This window comes from Nycticebus coucang, chromosome 11 (assembly GCF_027406575.1).
Source record: "Nycticebus coucang isolate mNycCou1 chromosome 11, mNycCou1.pri, whole genome shotgun sequence".
Lineage (NCBI taxonomy): Eukaryota > Metazoa > Chordata > Mammalia > Primates > Lorisidae > Nycticebus > Nycticebus coucang.
The window spans coordinates 100,251,270-100,276,407 of record NC_069790.1 but is presented as its reverse complement, the minus strand read 5'-3'; the positions used below and the strand labels follow the sequence as shown (position 1 = coordinate 100,276,407).

General features: G+C 43.0%; 1 protein-coding gene across 1 annotated transcript in view; it reads right to left on the bottom strand.

Moving 5' to 3' along the window:
* TSPAN33 (tetraspanin 33) overlaps positions 1 to 22,947 on the bottom strand; it is a 58,572-nt gene extending 35,625 nt beyond the window's left edge. Inside the window, exon 1 of the mRNA XM_053553798.1 lies at positions 22,900 to 22,947. Within this exon, the coding sequence (XP_053409773.1) occupies positions 22,900 to 22,909 (10 nt within the window). The 5' untranslated portion in view covers positions 22,910 to 22,947. The remainder of the gene's footprint in view (positions 1 to 22,899) is intronic.
* Positions 22,948 to 25,138: the final 2,191 nt, after the last annotated feature.

Below are 25,138 nucleotides of genomic sequence, written 5' to 3'. Positions count from 1 at the left end.
GGTCCATGGTTTAGACAGAGCACTGTGGGCAGGGAAGAACTGTTTGTCTTTCATAAGGTTGATTCCAGTGCTCCTTTCCCAGTGGGGGCAATCATGCAATGGAAACCTGTCTGGTTTCCTCTCCTCCACCCCCCAGGAATGGTGCCACGTCAGGGACTCAGTGTTGGTCTCTGCTATTGCTGGGTAGGCACTGGGCAATAGCTCTGTCAAATGGACCTTGGTGAAGAGTCCATGTCCCTGAGCCCATGCATAATTTTCTTCCTTGCTGTGATAGCCTTTGTTCATGAGCTCATTGGGCAAGAACAGGGATGGCTGGAGAGAGGCTGACTAATATTCACAGGTCGGGTCTTCTTTCCCACCGGATTCTTAATGGCCTCTTCTACTAAGCCTTCTCTTAATAAGCATTTACACGTCTTCATGCTCTGTCAACATTTACATGCCTCTGACCGCAAACTGCTTCCCTGGACATCCTTGTCACCAGTTTTCTAGTCATGTTATTTCCATGTTTCTCCCCATGCAGCCAAATTATTAGGCTGTATCCAGGAGCCGACTAAATGTATACCTCTGTTCATTAGGCACACTGTGAAGTTCCTCCTCCCTTCATATTATCCTTGGGGCCCCCTTGGAGTGAGCTGTAGTGCTGCAACCATCCATGTTTGAATAGGGCCCACGTAAGAGAAAAACACAATTCAATTCAAGAAGCAGAGAGGAAGGAAAGGGGCTTGGTTAGTTGCCACCTAGCAGGTACAATGAAGGGGTATACATACTTCCTGGGTGAAGGACTCAACTGCAACTCGGACTTTGAACTTTACCTTACAAACACTAATAATGTAATAATTGTATATACCCTCATACTGACCCAAAATAAAAAAAAATTAGGCTAACTGAAGAAAGAAAAAAAAAAACAATTTCAGCATTGGACTGAGATAGACAAAAAAAAGAAAGAAAGAAAAAAAGAAAGCTAGAACTTTCCTAACAAATGTAATTTTCACTGCCTTGGGGACCCTCTTGGGGACATAGTGAAGGGTGGGTGAGCATGTCTTCTATGATAAATCTCCTCTTGCATTCCCATATCCTTAAGCCTTCGGAAACTTTCCTTTTTGGCAGTGGTTCTCTACTGAAGGTGACTTTGCCCCCAGAGACATTTGGCAATGTCTGGAGATATTTTGGGTTGTCATAGAGAGGTGGGTACAGGCCAGGGGTACTGCTAAATGGGGCCAGGACTAGGATGAGGTGACTGAGGCACTCAGGGGCACAAAATTAGACGGCTCACTCAACTCACTCTAGTGTCAGCCCTGCTGCTAAGCATTCACAGTGCACAGTATAGTACAAAAGCATTACGTACGTCCTCTTGCCTAACAAACACAGAGAGTATTGCAACGGGAGTATGTGTGCCACAGTGAATTATGTGTGTATACAGGGAAGGAAAGGAAGACAAATTTTTGTTTGTTTGTTTGTTTGTATGTTTTTTGAGACAGAGTCTCACTGTTGCCCTCTGTTGAGTCCTATGGCATCATAGCTCACAGCCTCAAATGCTTAGGCTCAAGTGATTCTCTTGCCTCAGCCTCCCAAGTCGCTGGGACTACAGGTGCCTGACACAACTCCCAGCTATTTTTAGAGACAAGGTCTTGCTCTAGCTCAGGCTGGTCTCCAAACCTGTGAGCTCAGGAAGTCCACCCCCCTCAGTCTCCTAGAGTGATAGGATTACAGGCATGAGCCTCCATGCCCTGCCTTAGGAAGACAAAGATTTTCAAGGGAAAAAATGAGGAGGATTACGTTATTGTTTTGAGATAATCATCCTACATTGGACAGGCAGTTGCTGGGCAGATGTCCTTATAGAAGTATTTTTGTATGTAGGTTGTGATGGACTTTGTGCAAGATTATGGGTTTTGCAGGCTTTCGTGATAATTCTTTTTGTTGTTGTTTTGAGACAGTCTCACTCTGCTGCCTTGGGTAGAGTGCCGTGACATCATAGCTCATAGCAACCTCAAACTCTTGGGCTTCAGCAATCCTCTTGCCTAGGCCTCCCCAGTAGCTGGGACTATAAGCATGTGGTACTACACCCCAAGAGACAGAGTCTTGTTCTTACTCAGGCTGGTCTTGAACTCCGAGCTCAGGCAATTCACTCTCTTCAGCCTCCCAGAGTGCTAGGATTACAAGCATAAGCCACCGTTCCAAACCTGTGATAATTCTTATTATTAGGCATTTGTATGGAAGAACCCTCTTGTCGTGGCCTATTTGTAGAGTTTTTAGCACAAGTGACTCCACGTGGATTCTGACAACTTTCCCAGTTAACTGTGCCAAAATAGAGAGAAACTCTGCTCTATAGTATAGCAAGGAAACTTCACTCACTCTAGGAAACATTTGGGGCCAGATTTTAGTCAAACTACCACAGCCATTTCTAGCAACTTGAGCTAACATACAAAATCCAGAATCTCTGCCTATTGAGCTCATTAGCAATAAACTTGGCCTGGTCCAAATTATATTTTTTTCTCCCTACTCCTATACTCTTAGGACCTATTCTCACAATATTCCCAGGTTGATATAAGTTAGTTGTTATAAATTGTTTAAATAAATTGGTAAATTCATTCAAGGGGTTCTACATCTATGAAGTTGCTCCAGCCTAGGAACTGACTGATATAAATTGGCAAAATAATGCAGTTCTTCACAGATTATACTTCATTGGTGCTTCATTCTGTAAGGCCTGCTGTAACTTGAATCTTAGAGGTCTAGGAGCAATGAGAAATGGTAGGGATGGGTCCTTAAGAGGACCTGCAGCTCCTTGCAAAACATCTACTTCAGGGGAAAACCATTATGGGTTCTTCAGACAAGAAGAATCTATCACAAATTCTTAATGGAACGGCATGTAAAAAAATAGAAATATTGAAGTATAATTGAATTTTACATTTCAAGTATGATCAGTCCTACACATATGATTTCATCAAATAAAAATAGAATGGAATTTTCTCTTTTTGAGAGAGATTGGACATAAATTGGGTTTCATAGACTACATTAACTCTATTAAGAAATTTAGGCTTGGAGCCTGTGGCTCAAGCGGCTAAGGCACCAGCCACATACACATGAGCTGGCGGGTTTGAATCCAGCCGGGCCGCCAAACAACAATGACAGCTGCAACCAAAAAATAGTCAGGCATTGTGGCAGGTACCTGTAGTCCCAGCTACTTGGGAGGTGGAGGCAGGAGAATCGCTTGAGCCCAGGAGTTGGAGGTTGCTGTGACTTATGACGCCACAGCACTCTACCCAGGGTGACAGCTTGAGGCTCTGTCTCAAAAAAAAAAAAAGAAATTTATATGTTTATATATGTATTTATATGTTTATATATATGAAATGATAGCATTTTCTGGGGGTAGAAAATACCACTGGCAATTTTCACCATAATTAGTCTTGGATTTTCTTGTCACCTTGATTATAGGGGAGTTGTGACTCATTTTTTCAAGGTGATATAATCGTAATAGGATACTATTCTCTGTAGTACATTTTGTGGGCAGTTATCATGGCTGAAATCCTATAATAATAGGCTCAGCCTAAGTAATCTGTGAAAAGAATTTGGATCTTTGCCTCCAGAATGAAGCTATGCTTATAGGAGGATAAGTGTGAGCCACCAAGCTCAGCCTAATGTACTGTGTAAAAACAAGTTTATCCTGCGTTCCTCAACTTGTCACATACTCTATTATATGTTAAATGTTAATTCAACTAATCCTTTTCAACATTGACTTTTACCTGTGGATATCCAGTTCTCCTAACACCATTTATTGAATAGGGAGTCTTTCCCACAAGAGTCCTACAAAACAGAAAAAGTTCAAGACAAGCCTAAAGAGTGGTTGCAGACTTGTAGCACATTAGATTATTGGGTTGGACAACTGAGTTTTCTTTGTTCCACAGTGTCTTAACACTTTTTAATTTGAATGTGTTTAGATTGAGTTTGCACTTTCCAATTAGGTATCATCTTCAGCACTCCTAGTTACCTTTCTAGCCCTAACAGACACTTAACTCAGTGTGAAAAATGATTCCTATATTCTTTTTTTTTTTTAATAAATTTATTCTATTTATTTATTTATTTTTATTTTTTTGTTTGCAGTTTTTTTTTTTTTTTTTTTGGCTGGGGCTGGGTTTGAACCCACCACCTCCAGCATATGGGGCCAGCGCCTTACCCCGTTGAGCCATAGGCGCTGCCCTATTCTTTTTTTTTTTTGTAGAGACAGAGTCTCACTTTATGCCCCTTGGTAGAGTGCCGTGGCATCACACAGCTCACAGCAACCTCCAGCTCCTGGGCTTAAGTGATTCTCTTGCCTCAGCCTCCCGAGTAGCTAGGACTACAGGTGCCCGCCACAGCACCCGGCTATTTTTTTGTTGCAGTTTGGCCGGGGCTGGTTTTGAACCCACCACCCTCGGCATATAGGGCCGGCGCCCTACTCACTGAGCCACAGGCGCCGCCCGATTCCTATATTCTTAAGAAGAACAAGATGCATAAAAGGAGATAGAGATCCTTCATGCAGCTAGATTGATAGAACTAGTGAGCAGCCAGTGAAGAATGGTTCGAAGTGGCGGCGCCCGTAGCTCAGAGGATAGGGTGCCGGCCACATACACTGGGGCTGGCGGGTTTGAACCTGCCTGGGCCAGCTAAAACAACAATGACAAATGCAACAAAAACAACAACAAAAAGAATGGTTCAAAGTAATTAGAGACACATTGTTATAGGGGATGGGATTAGGGACAGGTAAAGTTTATAGGACATGTTGCAGAGGAGTCTAAAACAATCTTAACATGTCTTAGGAATGGTGAAAAGATAATCTCACTAAACATGTGAATTGGCAAAAGGCCTGGGGAGATTTTGAAAGATCTACAGATAAGTAAATGAGTGAAGTTTTTGGCTCTTTTGAGCTCACTCATGAAGTCAAAAGCAGTGAGGCCTGTTAGAATACAGAGAAAAATTCTAGTTGTATTCAGCCTTCATTGACAATGGCATTGTTCTAGATCACAGTGGATAAAGGAGACTCACCACACAGACTTGAGTTGAGGCAGCAGGGAGCTGCCTCATGTGCAAAGGTGAGGAGATGAGAACCTATATGCCAACTAGAACAAATTGTATTGAGGAGGAACAAGAAACAAGTTTGGGGCTAATTGCAAAGAGTTTCAGAAGGCAGGCAGAAGAGTTCAGATTGTGTGACATGGGGAACAAATAAGGTTCTGTTATCTGGGGCCCTGGAGGGCCTTGGAGATGTTCTGGCTGTGCGGTATCTGGAACTGGAATATAAGCTAGAGGTCAGAAGAGCAGCTGTAAAGGCAAAGGGGAGGAGGCATCCAGGGGAATGAGAGAGAGGGAGGTTGGCCTTTGTTGCTTCAAGTCTGCTCAGATAGGAAACTGGTCAATCCAGTCATAACCTCAGGGAAAGCAGAATGATTCAATGAAGTGGGACTGGAGGCATGGACTGCAAACAAGAGGCTTGGGGACATTTCCTTCAGGAGCAGTTTCCCATCCATGCTGGAGGAGGCCACTGTCTACTTTTGTGTCATTTGAGGAGCTCCACAAGACTTCCCTTCTACTTCTTACCCTTACCAGTTTGCCTGAAATTCCTGCCATTCTCAAATCCCCATCATTGTTGGATTAAGGCATGGAATTGCTTTTTAAAATGCAAATGTTAAAAAAGAAAAGAAAATGCAAATATTTCAGTATCTGCCCTTCATACCTTAGAAGTTAAACATCAAGACATTTATTTTATACTCTCCATTCAAGCCAGAGCTCAGAGAGAATCTCATGTGTTTGAAATTCAGCCCCTCTGATTTGGGGTTGAAATTGTTTCAAACACTTAAATGGGTAGCACTGAATCCTTGTGTGTTACTTTTCCAAACCCAGCACTTCTTCATCCTTCTGACACCAGCATGCTAGATTTATTTTTGGTGTGCAGGGTGGGAGGGACGACCCCACCTTCTATCTCAGGGTCTCTAGGTCCCAGAGTAGGAGCCCTGGACTTTGTTCTGGCCAATCAGAGCCCAGGCATGATATATGATCCAGTTGGTCCAATCAGAATAAAACTAGAATTTGGCGGGAGAGGGGAGCATTCCTGAAAGAGATTCCCTCTCTTTTTTGCTGGGACCCCTAGCATTACAGATGACATGCTACCACGGGGGGCCACCAGAAGGATCCTGAGAGAGAAGATAACACTGAGGAGAGGCAGGGCTGAGAGATGGGGTTAAACTCAGTTCTAGTGGTGTCATTTGAGCCAAAAGATCCAATAGTTTCCAAAACAAGCCTTAACTTTTCAGTTATATGAATCAATAAAATTATGTGTTTTTTGTTTGTGGGTTTGGTGTTTTGTTTTGTTTTGCCCAAATCTGGCAAAGATTAATTTTTGCCTAGCACTCTGGGAGGCCAAGGCAGGTGGACTGCTTGAGCTGAGGAGTTCAAGACTAGCCTGAGCAAGAGTGAGTCCCCATCTCTACTAAGAAAAAAAAAAAAAGCCAGGCGTGATGGTAGGTGCCTGTAGTCCCAGCTGCTCAGAAGGGAGATTGAGGCAGGAAGATTTCTTGAGCCTGAGAGTTTGAGGTTGCTGGGAGCTATGATGCCATGGCACTCTAGCCAGGGTGACAGAGTGAGATGTCCCCCCCCACACCAAAAAAAAAAAGAAAGAAAAGGGCGGCGCCTATGGCTCAAAGGATTAGGGCGCCAGCCCCAAATGCTGGAGGTGGTGGGTTCAAACCCAGCCCCAGCCAAAAACTGCAAAAAAAAAAAAAAAAATAAGATGGTTTTTCACTCACCTTTACAACTGAAAACTACCAACTGGTGCACCCTTCCACCAAATTGTTTGCTGTGAACATTAAGCAGGTTCAACTTTTCTTAGGAATCCATCCTACATACCAGATCACCCTGATGTAGCCTGTTCTAGGATACTTGTTTTTACAGCATAACTACTGACTTTTTCTTTACCTTTGCCTATGACCTCCTTTCAGCAGCTCCAGCAAGGGGAAGCACAATGGGGCTCCTTTACAGGTGGGTCCAGAGACTTGGTTATGTGGACAGCTAACCATCACTAACTGCAGTAACCACAGTGGCCTGGGCAGTCTGGATACAGGTGATCCACTCCCACACTGTGGGCAGCTCTTCCTGCAGTGCTTAACCCCAGAAAGAACCCACTAATCAGTTCTTTACTAAGGTGGGAAAAACCCCAAGAAATCCGCTCACTAAGCTTGGGACAACCAAGAAATGAGTCAGCCTTCTGTAGAAACCCCCTGTCCCTTAGTCTGTGATTCACCATCTTTGCCAGGCCCCCAGCCCCAGCCCCCACGTCAGTGATACCTATGCATTTCTTTTCAAGAGCATAATAGCAGCTTATATCTGAAAAGCACTGAAGTGCTGTACCTTTTTCAAAGTACTTGTGCATTCATTATCTCATTAGGGTACCAGATTTGCTATTTTTTAAATTCAAATTCAGTTTTTTAAAACTCAAATCCAGCAGAGAAATGTTTTTATGTGGCTTTCAATGAGCCTTGAAAAGAGAAAATCGGAATTCAATCCAAGAGCAATGCTTTTCTAGAAACACAAATATAATCCTTCTCTCTCATGCCAAAAATAAGAAGGGGACAGAGGCTAGATTCTAGAGGAAAGAACATTGAGTGGGAGTTGAAACCTTTCTAGTTCCAAGTCTGCCACTAAGTAGCTGTAAGACTTGGACAAACCCCTTGATCTCTCTGCACTTCAGTTTTTTCCTTTGACAAATAGCAACATTGAGTCTTCCTGGAATGGTGGCCTTAATATTTTCTGAAGATCGCTAAAGCTCTGAGGTTTTATGACTTGGGAAATTGTAGACTCTGAAAAGATTGATTTACAAGCAAGTTGGCATGTTTATAAGCCTGGTCACTCTTTGGTGTGTGCAGGGAAGAGCCCCTGTCCAGGGTGTCAGGAGCCAGAGCATAGTGGGACCAGACTGAGCATTGCCTTTTCCCTAGAGACCCCAGGGCCCTCCTTGGGCCCTCCATGAGCCTGCTTCTGATGGCGGTGGGAGGTTGGTGGAGGCTGGCTGGTTGAATGAAGGGCGAGTGCCTGACCACTTACAAAGTGCTGGCCTCTTCTTGATAGATCAGAAAACTCTACCATCTGTGGGATGAGGAGGGCACAAGCAGTTGTCAGACTGGTTCTTAGAACAGAAGGTAAGTCAAACCCTGGCATTTTGGTGCAGACATGGCCTGCACAGGGCTTGGTGGGCCAAGGTGGTAGGCCCTACTTAGCAGTACAGAGACTGGCCCAAGACATTTTTCGTGCCACCTTCAACCTTCTCTTTACAACCACTTCTTCCAGCGAGCACTTCTGCCCAACGGGGAGGTGGGAGGATGCCCGCCCCCTAGAGCCGGTTTCGTGTGCCTACATTCTCCAGCATATCCTGGCTTTTCCTTCCATTTCCAGTGATTACTTCAAGAAACTAGGAAGTTAGTATCTTGCTTCGGCCTGAATTATGTATGTGTTTTTTTTTTTTTTGAGACATATTCTCACTCTGTCGCCCTGGGTAGAGTCGTGCCGTGGTGTCATGGCTCACAGCAACCTCAAACTGTTGGGTTTGAGTAATCCTCTTGCCTCAGCCTTCAGAGTAGCGCTGGAACTCTAGGCGTGCACCACTAAGCCAGCTAGTTTTTCCCTTTTTAGTAGAGACAGGGTCTCATTCTTGCTCAGGTTGGTCTCAAACTCCTGAACTCAAGCAGTCCACCTGCCTCGGTCTCCCAGAGTGCTAAGATTTCAGGTGTGAGCCCCTGCACCTAGCCTGAATTTGTGAGAGCAGGACTATGAGCTGTCAGATTGCCCCCCGGCACTCAGCATTGCTTTGACTCTGGACCCTCCTTCAGTCTCTTCCCCTCAACATTCATACAAGATATTAAAATATCTAATTTCCTCAATCACTAACAACAAAACCCCCAACCATCTCATTAGGTATCATGTTTTCTTAAGAAGTTTTTTGTTCTTCCTAAACTAATTCATACTCAAGTTCTGGTGGCTGCCCAAGCTCATTACTTGTTCATGTGGCCTGCCACCACTCTGAACATGGATTTGTATTTTAACAGGGGAAAATTGTCAAAATTGTCAAAACCAGGGTCCAATTTGTCAAAAACAATCCCATTAAAGGAACAAATTTGTTTCAGAGTCCAGCATTATATCTTTGATATGAGATACTTTCATCTTCATTCCTTATGTTACTGGAGGGAGCCTGGGTGCTGGTGAGGTCAGAATGATTGGTGACCAGCTTGGTCAATCATACCGTTCCCTGAGCCAGCAGAGCCATCCTATTCATAGTCACAGTTTAAGCATCTGGAACAAAATCTTACTACACAAAGCAAACTACAGATTCAATGCAACCCCTATCAAAATCAATGACATTCTTCACAGAAATAGAAAAATCTTAAAATTTATACGGAACCACAAAAGACCCCAAATATGAAAGCAATCCTGAGCAAAAGAATAAAGCTGGAAGGATTAACTATCAGACTTTGAAATAGACTATAAAACTATAGTGAACAAAACAGCATGGTACTGGCATAAAAATGATACAAAGACCACTGGAACAGAATAGAGAACTCAGAAATTAATTCACATATTTACAGCCAACTGATGTTTGACAAAGTTACTAAGAACACTCATTGAGAAAAGAATAGTCTCTTCAATAAACGGTGCTGGGAAAACTGGATGTTCATATGCAGAAGAATAAAATTAGACCTCTACTTCTCACCCTATACAGAACCAACTCAAAATAGATCAAAGACCTAAATGTAAGACCAAAAATTATAAAATTATTGAGACAAAACATAGGAGAAATGCTTCAGGACATTGGTATGAGAGATTATTTTATGAATAAGACCTCAGAAGCAAAATAAACAAATAGAATTACATCAAACTAAAAAGCTTCTGCACAGAAAAAGAAACAATCAACAGTGTGAGAAAACAACCTACAGAATGGTAGAAAACATTGCAAACTATTCATCTTACAGAGGAACTATCTAGAATATATAAGGAACTCAAATATCTAAACAGAACAGAAAAAAAAATCCAATTTAAAAATGGGCAAATGATCTGAAAAAAAAATCCAATTTAAAAATGGGCAAATGATCTTTTGTTTTGCCATTTCTCAAAAGAAGACAAATGGCAAAACAAAAACAAAAAATGCTCAATATCAATAATCAGCAGGGAAATGCAAATTAAAACCACAATGAGGTATCATTTTATCCCTATTAGAATGGCTATTATCAGAAAGACAAAAATAGGCAGGGCGTGTTGGCTCATGCCTGTAATCCCAGCACTTGGGAGGCTGAGGTGGGTGGATTGTCTGAGCTCACGGGTTCAAGACCAGTCTGAACAAGAGCAAGACCCCATCTCTGAAAAATAGCCAGGCACTGTGGCGGGCGCCTGTAGTCTCAGCTACTTGGGAGGCTGAGACAAGAGAATCACTTGAGCCCAAGAGTTTGAGGTTACTGTGAGCTGTGATGACACAGCACTCTACCCAGGGTGACAGAGCAGGACTCTGTCTCAAAAAATAAAAATTAAAAGTTCACTTTTTTGTTGGAGACAGAGCCTCAAGCTGTACCCCTGGGTAGGGTGCTGTGGCATCACAGCTTGGCCTCCCAAGTATCTGGGACTACAGGAGCCTGCCACAATGCCGGCTATTTTCATTTTTCTTTTTTTTTTTTGCAGTTTTTGGCCAGGGCTGGGTTTGAACCCGGCACCTCTGGCATATGGAGCCAGCACCCTACCCCCTGAGCCACAGGCGCCGCCCAACGCCAGCTATTTTTTGGTTGCAGCCATCATTGTTGTTTGGCGGGCCCCGAGCTGGATTCGATCCCACCAGCTCAGGTGTATGTGGCTGGTGCCTTAGCTGCTTGAGCCATGGTGCCAAGCCTTTTTCTTCTTTTTATTTTTATTTTTAATTAAATCATAGCTGTGTACATTAATGCAATCATGGGGCACCTTACACTGGTTTTATATACAATTTGACATATTTTTATCACACTGGTTAACATAGCCTTCCTGGCATTTTCTTAGTTATTGTGTGTTAAGACATTTATATTCTACATTTAGTAAGTTTCACATGTACCCTTGTAAGATGCAACGTAGGTGTAGTCCCACCAATTACCCTCCCTCCACCCATCCTCTCCCTCTCCCCTCCATTTCCCCTTTCCCCATATTCTTAGGTTATAATTGGGTTATAACTTTCATATGAAAGCTATAAATTAGTTTCATAGTAGGGCTGAGTACATTGGATACTTTTTCCTCCATTCTTGAGATACTTTACTAAGAAGAATATGTTCCAGCTCCATCCATGTAAACATGAAAGAGGTAAAGTCTCCATTTTTCTTGAAGGCTCCATAATATTCCGTGGTGTACATATACCACAACTTATTGATCCATTCATGGGTCAGTGGGCACTTGGGCTTCTTCCATGATTTAGCAATTATGAATTGGACTGCAATAAATATTCTGGTACAAATATCTTTGTTATAATGTGATTTTTGGTCTTCTGGATATATACCTAGTAGAGGAATTGTAGGATTGAATGGCAGGTCTATTTTTAGATCTCTAAGTGATTTCCAAACATCTTTCCAAAAGGAACGTATTAGTTTGCATTCCCACCAGCTAAAAGTTTACTTTTAAACTTTTTTTTTTTTGCAGTTTTTGGCCAAGCTGGGTTTGAATCCACCACCCCCAGCATATGGGGCCAGCGCCCTACTCCTTTGAGCCACAGGCACTGCCCTACTTTTAAACTTTTTAGGAAGTAATTCATGCACATAATAAAAAGTATGAAGTGGCTGGGCACAGTGGCTCACACCTGTAGTCCTAGCACTTTGGGACGCTGGGGAGGAGGATCCCTTGAGCCCAGGAGTTTGAGGTTGCAGTGCCCTATGATGATGCTACTGCACTCTAGCTCAGGTGACAGAGCAAAACCCTGTCTCAAAACAAATCCCCAATGACCACTATTCACTCTTGTATATCTTAACAAAAAAGAGCTTTTCTTTTTTTTTTTTTTGGTGGTTTTTGGCCGGGGCTGGGTTTGAACCCGCCACCTCCGGCATATGGGACCAGCACCCTACTCCTTGAGCCACAGGCGCTGCCCCAAAAAAGAGCTTTTCATATAAGGTGTGTGGCTGGGGCTGGGGGATGGCATGCACTGTGGGGGGAAGAGGCAGGTAGCAGATCTGCTTTGTTTGGCCTGTGGATGCATGAACGACATGAGAAGCCCCCCCTAGTGTCACAATTGCAAGATGTAAAACTTGGAGCTGCCAGGGATGGCATTTCTGGCCATGTAGCTAAAACAAGAGAGGAAAAAGCTGGAGAGCGATCTCTGATGCTATTAGAGATTGTGAATCTAGCTCTTTCCAGGGAGTGACGACAGATGTATAAAGATGATGAGTTCTGCATGATTGTTTTCTTTTCTCAAGATTTTATCTAAAAATTTTGGTAAAGTGATTATATGATTTCATATCAAGGATAATTCTTTTTCCTTTTTTTAAGGAATTTATTTTTATTTATTTATTTTTTATTTTTTTGGCTGTTTTTGGTCGGGGCCGGGTTTGAACCCACCACCTCCAGTATATATGGGGCCGGCGCCCTACTCCTTGAGCCACAGGCACCACCCTTTTTTTGAGACAGTTTCACTTTGTTGCCCTCAGTAGAGTGCCATGGCGTCACAGCTCACAGCAACCTCCAACTCTTGGGCTCAAGAGATTCTCTTGCCTCAGCCTCCCAAGTAGCTAGGACTACAGGTGCCCGTCACAACGCCCAGCTATTTTTAGAGACGAGGTCTTGCTCTGGCTCAGGCTGGTCTTGAACTTGTGAGCTCAGGCAATCCATAGGCATCAGCCTCCCAGAGTTGCTAGGATTACAGGCATGAGCCACTTGACCCAGCCTCAAGGATAATTCTTTTAAAACAGAGCCGTAGAAAAGCTAAAGAAACTCTCCAGAGATGCTTTTGGAATGCAAAAAAGAAAAGAAATAAGCAACAAATACATAATCATCTCTGGATCACCTTGGGTTAATTGTTAAAACTTTCTCAGAAGTCACAACCAATAATTTCTCTTTCTGCTAAAATTTATTTGAATAGATATATATTATGTTTCAACAAATGAGCAGATTCAACATGAGCTGTTTTCTGTCTCTATACAATCTTCACGTCCAAAATTCGTTTATTTTTTTGAGACAGAGTCTCATTATATCACCCTTGGTAGAGCACTGTGGTGTTACAGCTCACAGCAACCTCAAACTCTTGGACTTAAGCGATTCTCTTGCCTCAGCTCCCAAGTAGCTGGGACTACAGGCGCCCGCCACAACGCCCAGCTATTTTTTGGTTGTTGTTGTAGTTGTCATTGTTGTTTCGCAGGCCCAGGCTGGGTTCGAACCTGCCAGCTCCGGTGTATGTGGCTGGCACCCTAGCCATTGAGCTACAGGCGCCAAGCCACGTCCAAAATTTTTAAGGATAAAGAATAGCAACAAGAAACAAAAAAATATTGGAAAACTTGGACATCATCCAAGCCAAAAAGTTCCATGCTTCAGAGAACACCATCAAGAAAGGGAAAAGCTTAGCCAGGCGTCACGGCAGGCATCTGTAGTCCCAGCTACAGGAGGCTGAGGCAAGAAGATCCCTTGAACCAGGAGTTGGGGTTTGCCGTGAGCTAGGATGATACCAAGGCACTCTAAAGTGAACTTCTGTCTGAAAAAAAAAAAAGGTGAACTATTAACTCACAGAATGTGAGAAATTTTCAGATCATATATCTGATAAGGGACTTATATCTAGAGTATATTAAGTACTCTAAGCGATAAAAAGACAAATAGCTCAATTAAAAAATGGGAAAACAATTTGAATAGACATTTCTCCAAAGAAGATATACAAATGTCCAATAAGCATATGAAAAGAAGCTGCACATCATTAGCTACCAGGGAAATCCAGATCAAAACTACTGTGAACTACTGTTTCCTGTCCACTCGGATGGCGATATCAAAAAGACAAGTAACAAGTGTCAGTGAGGATGTAGTGAAATTGAACTCTCGTGTGCTGCTGGAGGGACAGTAAAACAGTGTAGTTTTTTTTAACAGTCTTGACATTATTCCAAAAGATTAAACATAGAGTTACCAAATGAGCCATCAATTCCACTCCTATGTATATCTTCAAGAGAAATGAAAACACGTCTGCATAAACACAAATGTTCATAGCATATTTTGAATATTCGTATCAGTCAAAAAAGTGGAAACAACTCAAAAGTCCATCAACTGATGAATAGATAAACAAAATGTAATATATCTATAAGATGAATTATTATTCAACGTATAAATCTATATATGCATATGATATCTATATCTATTAGATGAAATATGACTCAGCAACAAAAGGAAATGAAGTCTTGAAACATGCTACAACTTGGATGAGCCTTGAATACATGATGCTAAGAAAGAAGCCCTAAGGACCATGTGTTTTGTGATTCCCTTTGTATGAAATGTCTAGAATATGCAAATCCATAGAGACAGAAAGATTTGCCTATGGATGGGAATCCTGGGGAAAATGGGAAATAACTGCTAGTGGAGGTGATGAAAATGGTGATATATGCTAAACCACCGATTTGAACAGTTTAAATGGGTTAATTATATGGTACATGAATGATATCTCAATAAAACTGTTTTTAAAAAAAGAATAGCTTAGGCTGGGCGCAGTGGCTCATGCCTGTAATTCTTACAGTCTGGGAAGCCAAGGTGGGTGGATTTCCGGAACAACCAGGTTTGAGACCAGCCTGAGCCAGAGCGAGACTCAGTCTCTAAAAATACCAGCCCCAGCTGAACTGCAACCAAAAAATAGCTGGGCGTTGTGGCGGGCACGTGTAGTCCCAGCTGCTCTGGAGGCCGAGGCAGGAGAATCGAGGAAGCCCAAGAGCTGGAGGTTGCTGTGAGTCCTGTGACATCATGGCAATCTACCGAGGGCGATAAAGTGAGACTCTGTCTCTACAAAAAAAAAAAAAAAATAGCTGGGCATTGTGGCAGGCACCTGTAGTCCCAGCTACTTGGGAGGCTGAGCAAGAGAATCTCTTGAAGCCAAGAGTTGGAGATTGCTGTGAGGTATGAGGCCATGGCACTCTACTGAGGGCAACAAAGTGAGACTCTGTCTCAAAAAAAAGAATAGCTGGCTCAGCAACTGTGGCTCAAGCGGCTAAGGCTCTAGCCACATACGCCTGAGCGGGCAACTTCAAATCCATCTCAGGCCCACCAAACAACAATGATGGCCGCAACCAAAAAATAGCTGGGCGTTGTGGTGGGTGCCTGTAGTCCCAGATACTTGGGAGGCGGAGGCAGGAGAATCGCTTGAGCCCAGGAGTTGGAGGTTGCTGTGAGCTGTGATGCCACAGCACTCTACCCAGGGCAACAGCTTGAGGCTCTGTCTCAAAAAAAAAAAAAAAAGAATAGCTTATTGAGTGGATGTATCAGTGGGATTACAGTGTGCCCCAAATTTGCCACACATAGGGAAACTGGGAAATTGTAGCTAAATCTACCTTTATTTACAAAATTTTACAAAATATTTACAGACTATTCTCTATTGGCCACCTTTTTCTACACACACACACAAGAGTCTTCACACACATACACACACGAAGTCTTCTCTCCCACTCATGACAAACATGTTCCAAGATATGTGTTGTTATGGGAGTTAATTTTTTATGTGTATGTCCCATGCATGGAGACTTCTGGAATACCCAGGCTGGAGGACAGTGACGTGATCATAGCTCATTGCAACACTGAATTCTTGGGCTAAAGGGATTTTCCCACTTCAGCCTCCCAAGTAGCTGGGACTACAGGTGTGTGCCATTGTGTCCCACTACTATTTTTATTTTTTGTAGAAACAGGGTCTTGGTATGTTGCTCAGACTAGTCTTGAACTCCCGGTCTCAAGCAATCCTTCCACCCTGGCCTCTCAAAGTGCTGGGATTACAGGTGTGAGTCATCATGTTCAGTCATATTCTCTGTTATTAATACTTCTCTAAGTTTCATATCATTTAACAAATATTTACTGAGCATCAAATATGCTGGGAATATAAAAAAGCAGAAGAGCACTTTATGGCCCACCCAAGGAGGCAGCACCTATCCATAGAAGGTAACTATAAATACTTGGGCAAAGTAGCACATAATAAATGCTACTGAGTTTAGGCTTACTGTCATGGGCTGTGCATGCTAAGGAAGGCTTCATTAAGGAGATGGAAACCACTGAACAGATACACAGGGAGAATGCCATGTGACAATGATGGTGGAGATCAAAGTGATGTATCTATAAGCCAACAAATGCCAAAAATTGCCAGCAGCTATCAGAAGCCAGGAGAGAGGCAGGGATGCTTTCTCTTTTAGAGCCATCAGAAGGAACCAACCCTGATGACATCTTGATTTGGACTTCTACCCTCCTGAACTGTGAGATTTTAAAAATTCTGTTATTTTAAGCCACACAGTTTGTGGTCATTTGTTATAGCAGCCCTAGGAAATGAAACAGTGCCAACACCATTCAACAGGGCAAGAATAGTCTTTTCAACAAATGGTGGTGATACAACCGGATGTCCACATGCAGAAGAATGAAACTGATGCCCCACCTCACATCACATGCAAAAATTAACTCAAAATGGATCAAAGACTTAAATGATAAAACAGAGGTAAATCTTCATGATGTTGGATTAGACAATGGTTTCTTAAATATGATACCAAAAGCAAAAGCTACAAAAGAAAAAATAGGTAAGTAGGAATAACCAAAAGTAAAAGCTTTTTTTTTTTTTTTTTTGAGATAGAGTCTCAAGCTGTCGCCCTGGGTAGAGTGGCCATCACAGAGTGACATCACAGCTCACAGCAACCTCAAATTCCTGGGCTCAAGTGATTCTCCTGCCTTAGCCTCCCACGCAGCTGGGACTACAAGTGCCCGCCACAACGCCCGGCTATTTTTTGGTTGCAGCCACCATTGTTGTTTGGTGGGCCTGGGCTGTATTTGAAACTGCCAGCTCAGGTGTATGTGGCTGGCACCTTAGCCGCTTGAGCCACAGGCACCGAGCCAGAAGCTTTTTTTAAATTAAAAAATTTTATAGTAGGGTGGCACCTACTATAGTAGGTGGCACCCTACTATAAGTGAACAGGGTGCGGGCCCCATATGCCGAGGGTGGCGGGTTCAAACCCAGCCCCGGCCAAACTGCAACAAAAAAATAGCCGGGTGTTGTGGCGGGCGCCTGTAGTCCCAGCTACTCGGGAGGCTGAGGCAGGAGAATCGCCTAAGCCCAGGAGTTGGAGGTTGCATGAGCTGTGTGATGCCACGGCACTCTACCGAGGGCAATAAAGTGAAACTCTGTCTCTACAAAACCAAAAACCAAAAACAAACAAAAAAAAATTTTATAGTAAAACCAAGTGGAAATCAAAGAGGGGAGGAGAAGGAGAGAGGTACAATGGATATTATTTGGGTGACACTTATAGCCATGACTCAAGCATTACAAAAGCTATTCATGTGACCAAAAACATTTGTACCCCCCTTAATATTTTGAAAAAAAAATTGTGTGTGTGTGTGTGTACTTTAAGGACCTGTCAAGAAAGTGAAAGACAACCCACAGAATGGAAGAAAATATTTGTAAATCATTTATCTGATAATGACGTGTGTCAAGAATATATTAGGCTGGTGGGGTGGCTCATGCCTAGGCCCTGGGAGGCCGAGGTGGGTGGGTTGCTTGAGCTCAGGAGTTCGAGACCAACCTGAGCAAAGAGAGACTCTGTCTGTACTAAAAATAGAAAAAACTAGCTGGGCCTTGTGGCAGGTGCCTATAGTCTCAGCTATTCAGAGGCTGAGGCAAGAGGGTCACCTGAGCCCAGGAGTATGAGGTTGCTGTGAGCTAGGATATGACTGCACTCAAACCCAGAGTGACTGAGACTCTGTCTCAAAAAAAAAAAAAAATATATATATATATGTTAAAAATAACTCTTACAGTGCCGTACCTGTGTCTCAAGGAGTAGGGCACCAGCCCCATAAACCGGAGGTGGCAGGTTCAAACCGGCCCTGGCCAAAAACTGCAAAACAAAACAAAACAAAACAAAACAAAACTCTTACAATTATCAAAAACAAGAAGACCACCCAATTTAAAAATAGGGAAAGGATCTGAATAGACATGTCTCCAAGGAAGAGTGACAAATGACCAATATACACATGAAAAGATGCTCACTGTTAGTCCTCAGTAGTCACTGAAGGATGAATTTTGTGATATTTGAGTTGTAGTTCATTTAAAAAGTAACTGTATAAAATAATATGTTTAGAATTATATTTGGGGCCCATACCATATGAAAATGTGATATGTTTGGCAAATAACAGCACAAGGAGCAAAGCTATATTGGAGTAAGGAAATGACACCAGATGGTAACTCAACTCCACAGGAAGAAATAAAGAGGAACAGGAAGGGTAAATAAAAAGGTTACGGTGACGAACTATAAATACATACTTGCTCTCCTTCTCTGAGATTCTTTAGAAGTAATAAATATAGCACTGTATTGTTGGATTTATAACATACAAAGAAATAACACGTGTAACAACAATACGAAAAAAAACGGAGAAGGGGGCTCCGTGCCTGTAGCTCAGTTGGCAGGGTGCCAGCCACATATACCTGAGCTGGCGAGTTCAAACCCAGCCCGGGCCTGCCAAACAACAATGACAACTACAACCAAAAAATAGCCGGGCGTTGTGGCGGGTGCCTGTAGTCCCAGCTACTTGGGAGGCTGAGGCAAGAGAATCGCTTAAGCCCAAGAGTTTGAGGTTGCTGTGACACCACGGTACTCTACCCAGGGCGACAGCTTGAGACTCTGTCTCAAAATAAAAAAAAAGAGAGAGAAAGAAACACAGCTGTTTAAGAGTAGAGTTAATATATCTCACTGTAACTATTTAAAATATAAATACCAAATTGGAATTTCAGAGGCATGGCCGGGGCTTTTTTATTTCATACAGTGCCTTTGTGTGGATTCAAAAGCAACCCCCCACCTTACTCCCATCAAATGTAGCTCTGTGCCAGTGTGAGCTGGACCAACTGCTCACTTATCCTTGTGTACTGAATAATTTGCACAACGGTATGAGGAAGTGATCCCAGGTTCCTCTAATAATTCTGAGGTACAACTAGGGTTGAGAACACCCTGTTAGGGAATCATTCAAAAAGAGTCTGAAGTATCAGGGAACTAATTACATGTGACAGGCCGGGCACAGTGGCATGCACCTGCTGTGTACCAGCTACTCGGGAGGCTGGGGCAGGAGGGTCAAGTGAGCCCAGGAGTTGGAGGTTAAAGTGAGCTACAATCACGCCACTGCACGTCAGCCTGGGGGACAGAGTTAGACCCTGTCTCTAAAACAAAAAGAAAAAATATATGAGAGATGATTTAGAGGGAAGACTGTCAGGCTTTTTAGTCCTAAAGACTGAGAAATTGGTAATAGAAATAGAAAAGCTAGAAGGAAAAGCCCAATTTGGAAGGAATGAGTTCCGTTTTAATTATGTTGAATTTGAGGTCATGGCAAGACATTATTAAGGTAGGAATGTCTGGCTGACAACTGGTTGATTGGTTGAGAAAGATGGTTCTGAACTTAAAAACTATGTATTTAGGGAGCATCATATAGCACAGGCATCCTCAAACTTTTTCAACAGGGGGCCAATTCACTGTCCCTCAGACCATTGGAGGGCCGGACTATAGTTTAAAAAAGAACCATGAACAAATTCCTATGCACACTGCACATATCTTATTTTGAAGTAAAAAACAAAACGGGAACAAATTCAATTCACACCGCTTCATGTGGCCCGCGGGCTGCAGTTTGAGGACGTCTGATATAGCATAATGAAAATAAACATCAATATTATGAATAAAAAGCCTACTCAGTACTTTACCCAGTAATTGCGTGTAAATACAAGCAGTAGAAGGCATGAACTTGACGGAAGACAGCCACTCACAAGGAGTTATTTATCCCCAAAACACATGTGCCTGGCCCATGGCCTGGACTGTACCCACACAGAGGCTGGGGTCAGAAAGCGAGGTGTGACTGGGAGGGTGCCGGTGGTCATGCATGGGCTTTGAGGCCTATAAATGGTGCTGATGAGTGGCAGGTGGCTGAGGAGGGTGCTGCCACCTGAGGTTCCAAAGCACTACCTTGGGACCTTGAAACCAGGAAGTCTGAATATTATTGTAACAAGTCGATAATAAAAACATCAATGGCTTCACAAGTTCCATGGCCAGCTGTCCTGGGTCTCATGTGGAACAAGTCCCTGTCCACCTTTCAGCACCACTAGAGTGTGTCTGATACTGACACTCACCCAAACCAGAAGTCTGGGTGTGTTTTGGTGTCTGGGCCTACTGGACTGACCTGGGTTGGTAAGGTGACTCAATGCTCTAGAAATTGTTATGGCTTGGCTGTGGATACATTCTTGCAGAAAAATAGGCATGAAGAAAAAGAGGAGAGTACAAACAGGATCAGACTTGGCAGCTTTTTAGGCGAGGCCTGCAGCAAGCCCCATCCTACAGCATAACCATCACCTTATCTCTACAATCATACACACATGGCGAGTGGGCCTCCATGCTATGGACACGCCCCAGGCAGGTTCAGGACTTGGCCAGACTAGTTCACAGGTAGCTAATCTACTTTTTTTGCTACACTATGGGGCTACCATTTTTGTAAGGTCATTTCCTTGGATACCTGAGCTGGTTTACGGCATCATTATGCTCAGTTCTTCCTGGAAATCTGCACACAAGTCAAATTTAAAGCCAGGAAGCAGAATGCCATGAAAGAGGGGCTCACTAACCCCTTCCTTAGCTGAAATGGCAAGTGGCCAATGCATGCCAGGGTCCTTCTTATTCCAAATGGTCTGATAAGAAATTGAGGAGAGATGGAAGTGGAACACATTATTCTTAGTAAAGCATCACAAGAATGGAGAAGAATGAATCCTATGTACTCAATTTTGATATGAGGACAATTAATGACAATTAATGACATGGTGGGGGTGGGGGAAGGGGAGAGCAGAGAGAGAAAGAAGGAGGGAGGGGTGGGGAAAGGAAGAGCAGAGAGAGGGAAGGAGTGAGAGGGTAGGGTCTTGGTGTGTGCCACACCTTTTGGGGGCAAGACACAATTGTAAGAGGGTCTTTACCTAACAAATGCAATCAGTGTATTCAGAGTAACCTGGTTTCTTGTACCCTCAATGAATCCCCAACAATAAATTTAAAAAATAAATTGAGGAGAATGGATTCTCTGCAGGGTCTTTCTGGTTATTTGAGGGTCACAAACCATTTTGAAGTTTCCCAGTAGGGCAAGAAAACAAATTGTTTTATGATTTTTCTTATCCTTCCCAGAATATGGGGTTTGGAGAGCCAAAAAAATATGCAGGCAGGCTGGGTCCAGTAGCTCATACCTATAATCCTAGCACTCTGGGAGGCTAAGACAGGAGGCTCGCTTGAGCTCAGGAGTTAGAGACTAGCCTGAGCAAGAGCAATACCCCATCTCTACAAAAAAAAAAAAAATAGAAAAATTATCTGGGCATGATGGCATATGCCTGTCGTTCCCTCTAATCGGGAGGCAGAAGGAACGCTTCAGCCCAAGAGTTTGAGGTTGCAGTGAGCTATGACGATGCCACTGCACTCTAGTTTGGGCCACCGAGCAAGACTCTGTCTCAAAAAAAAAAAAAAAAAAAGAAAAGAAAAGAAAGAAAAAGAAAAGCATGCAGCCAAAGCAGGATATCACGAAACTGCAGTCTTTGGTGCAGTGTGAGGAGGAGAAAGAAGACACCGTTACTTGGCCAGCACTGAGGGAGGATGGGAATGGTCCTTACAGGCTCAGAATCATTGGCTCCTTCCACTGTAAAAGCCAGAATGCACCTGTAGAAGACGAAACTCTCTTTACAATGCCAAGTTAGTCAAGTGGAGCGAACACAGAGCGCCCATAAATGCTCTTCCTTCTCCCCTCACTGGGAACCTCAGAGTTTGTGAGTTTGTTACTGAGTAACTGGTAGAGGCAGTTGAGTGACCCTCAGAACTTTCACAGAATCAGCAATTTAAAGAGCTGCAGCCAGACAGTGAGTCCAAGGTCAAAATCGAAGAGAAACCAGATCCTGGGCTAAACCGCAGAGCCACAGGGCAGGGAGAAACCGGTCCAAGGCATGTAATGGAGCAGAAGGGAAGTGCGTGGAGCAGAAGGGAAGAAATGCATTTGTGTAGGCTTTGAATCAGCCCTCCCCAATTCTGTGCCCACAGAGTATCTATACTCACAGACCCTTGCAGTAGACTATAAATTGTCATTCCCTAACTCCTCTTGTCTTCTACTTCTAACATGCCAGGAAAGTATGTTACTAATTATATGGCGCCTCTGCAAAACCTCCCAAGGAGCCTGCCTTTCTCTCCTTGTTCCTGTGTGTAGATTTTGTGGGTCTCATGCTTGGCATTTAAGCATGTGTCTTTTTTTGCACTTACCTTGCTCTATTTGTTTGCATAACTCTTTACCCTGGTAGGCTGTGGCTTACTGAGGGTAGGGTCCTTTCTTATTCAGTTGTACTTGTGGGAGCAGTGCTTGACTCAGTATTGTGTACATAGGAAGTACTCAATACTAAGCCAGGGAAGGACTCAATTAACCCCAAACTGAAGGCACATATATGTTAATCTGGTCACCTCCTTTTTCGTAGTCTTACCTCCCATGCGTGCTCAGCTCTCACCACTTCCTTCTACCTGATGTTCCCAGCCAAGACACATCCTCTGTGTTCCCCAACTTGCTGTCTTTTCTATTTCTGTCCCTTCACTCTGGAATTCTCTTTTCCCTCTCTCTGCTATTGGACATGCAACTTCACCCTTACTTTTCCACCTCCTGGACTAGGAGCTCCTGGAAGGCAGGATTGTGGACTTATCTGTGTTTCCCGCATAGCTGCACTGGTGCCTGGCAGCCAGCAGAGGCTCAGGGTTTGCTCAGGGAAAGAATGCATTACTTTGCCTTTGGACTGAAGTGACTTTCTGGCTTCTACTAGGCATCTTCTTATTATGTCTTGGTTAATTACCATTTTTTTGTTTGTTTGTTTGTTTTTAAGACATGCACAGAACAAAGTTTATTGAGAAAGAGAAAGGTAGATTTATAGAGTAAGAATAAGATATAGGCTTACAGAGCAAGATGTGTTCACCATAGACAGTGAACAAGACATTGTCAGGGCAAGTAGACAAAGAGACAAAAAGGCCATTAATTATCATTTGTTTAGGAGGATTTTCTCAGGAGAAATAAGATGAGTAACCGACTAACCAGTGAGAACATTCAGTGTAAAATGGGGCTTTGGGCAGGAGTAGTTTGAAAATCATCGGCATGATCAAGAGTGGCCAGCAACATCCTGTTTCACTGTGGCTGTTTAATTAATAGCATGAAGCCATCTTGTACTTGCAATTGGGAGCTCCTGGCTCCCCCTTATTCTACAAGAGCCAAATGGGCTTGAGAAAAAGGGCAGTGCTGAGAGTCGTCTCCACTTTGCTCCCTATTGCCTCTTCTTCCTGTCCCAGCCCTGGAACAATGCCAGATCTACACAAAACTGTAAAGTGGTTAAAGTTTGGCTTTGTCTGTGTCCTATTGGTGTGCCTCTTTTCCCTCTTTGTCTCTTTCTGACCGTTTCCCAGTTTGTGGGCTAAACGTTTCTCTTCTGTTCCCATCCCTTCAGGATGGAGGAAAGAGAATTTGATCAATCAGTAACCAGTGGTGAAAAACACAAATGCTTGCAGAGGCCAAAGGAAACAAGCCAAGTTGGCTGGAGAGGGACAAAGTGACCAGGTCCTGATTAAAGGGGCAGCTGCCTCCCTGCTCAGCTAGATGGCTGTTCAGGAGACCAGGGGCCCACGGCTACTTGATCTTGTGTTATGCAAAATCACCCTTGCTATGAGCCTTGGCACTGTCAGGAAAAATTATCCAAGATAGGGAAACGGGCAAGAGAGGTTATAGGATGTTCTTTCAGCAGCTTGCAGGGTGTAGTCTCGCAGATTCTGCAGGAATTATCTGGCTCTATAGGAGTTGCACTGCGGATTGATCTTGAGATGGGGAGATTATGCTGGATCATCCAGGTGGGCCCAATGTAATCGTGGAGGTCCTTGCAAGTAACAGAGGGGGGTGGGAGAGTCAGAGTCAGAGGAGATGTGATGATGGAGGCAGAGCACCTGAGATGCTGTTGGGTGACAAGAACTCAATCAACCTTTACTGGCTTTGGAAGTGGAAGAATGGGACCATGAACCAAGGAATGTGGGTGCCCTCTAGAAAGTGAAAAAAGCAAGGCAATGGATTTTCCCTTAAAGCTTCTGGAAGGAACACAACCCTGCCTTGATTTTAGCTGAGTAAACCCATTTAGGACTTCTAACCTCTAATTGTAAGATAATAAATTTGTATTGTTTTAAGATACTGAGTTTGTGATAATATTTTATAGCAACAATAGAAAATTAATAACAAATTGTTTTATAACCTGTAGGTGAAAAGTTAAATTGTTACTGAGAGCAATACAAACACTTCTTGTTCATAGTAATGCAAATGATTTCTGTTTATGGAACTTTAAAATACTTCCTCTAAGTATTTTAGAGGACCATAAATCTCTCTAAGTCAAATTCTCATTTGAATTTGTTTTAACAGCATGGATTTTTTTTCATTAATTAATGAATTGAATAAAATCTTTGACGTGCATTAATTTTATATTTGCATAATTTCATGTTTTTTATAACTTTAAAAAAACTATACTTTAACAATGAAATGCTCATATTTTTGTACCCCTTGTGCCTTTAAGTTAAAACTCTAGTCATACTTTTGAATCCACTGTGACATTACTTGCTAATTTGCTTTCTATTTTTCAAGCAGCTAATTATCACAAATTTTAAAAAGGCATGTGCTAGCAAGGGTTGCAAGTTTGGGTCCCAGTGGGAAGGTACTATATTTACCAAGATTTTGGTCATGATGAGCTACTGGCATTCAGACTTGGGAAATTGTCAAATGGTATAATTTAAGCTTAGGCCTTAAGGAGTCCCTTCCTTCCTTCCCTCCCTTCCTTCCTTCCTTGCTTCCTCCCTCTTGCTTCCTTCCTCCTTCCCTCCCTCCCTCCCTTTCTTTCTTTCTTTCTTTTTTTTTTTTTACAGAGTCC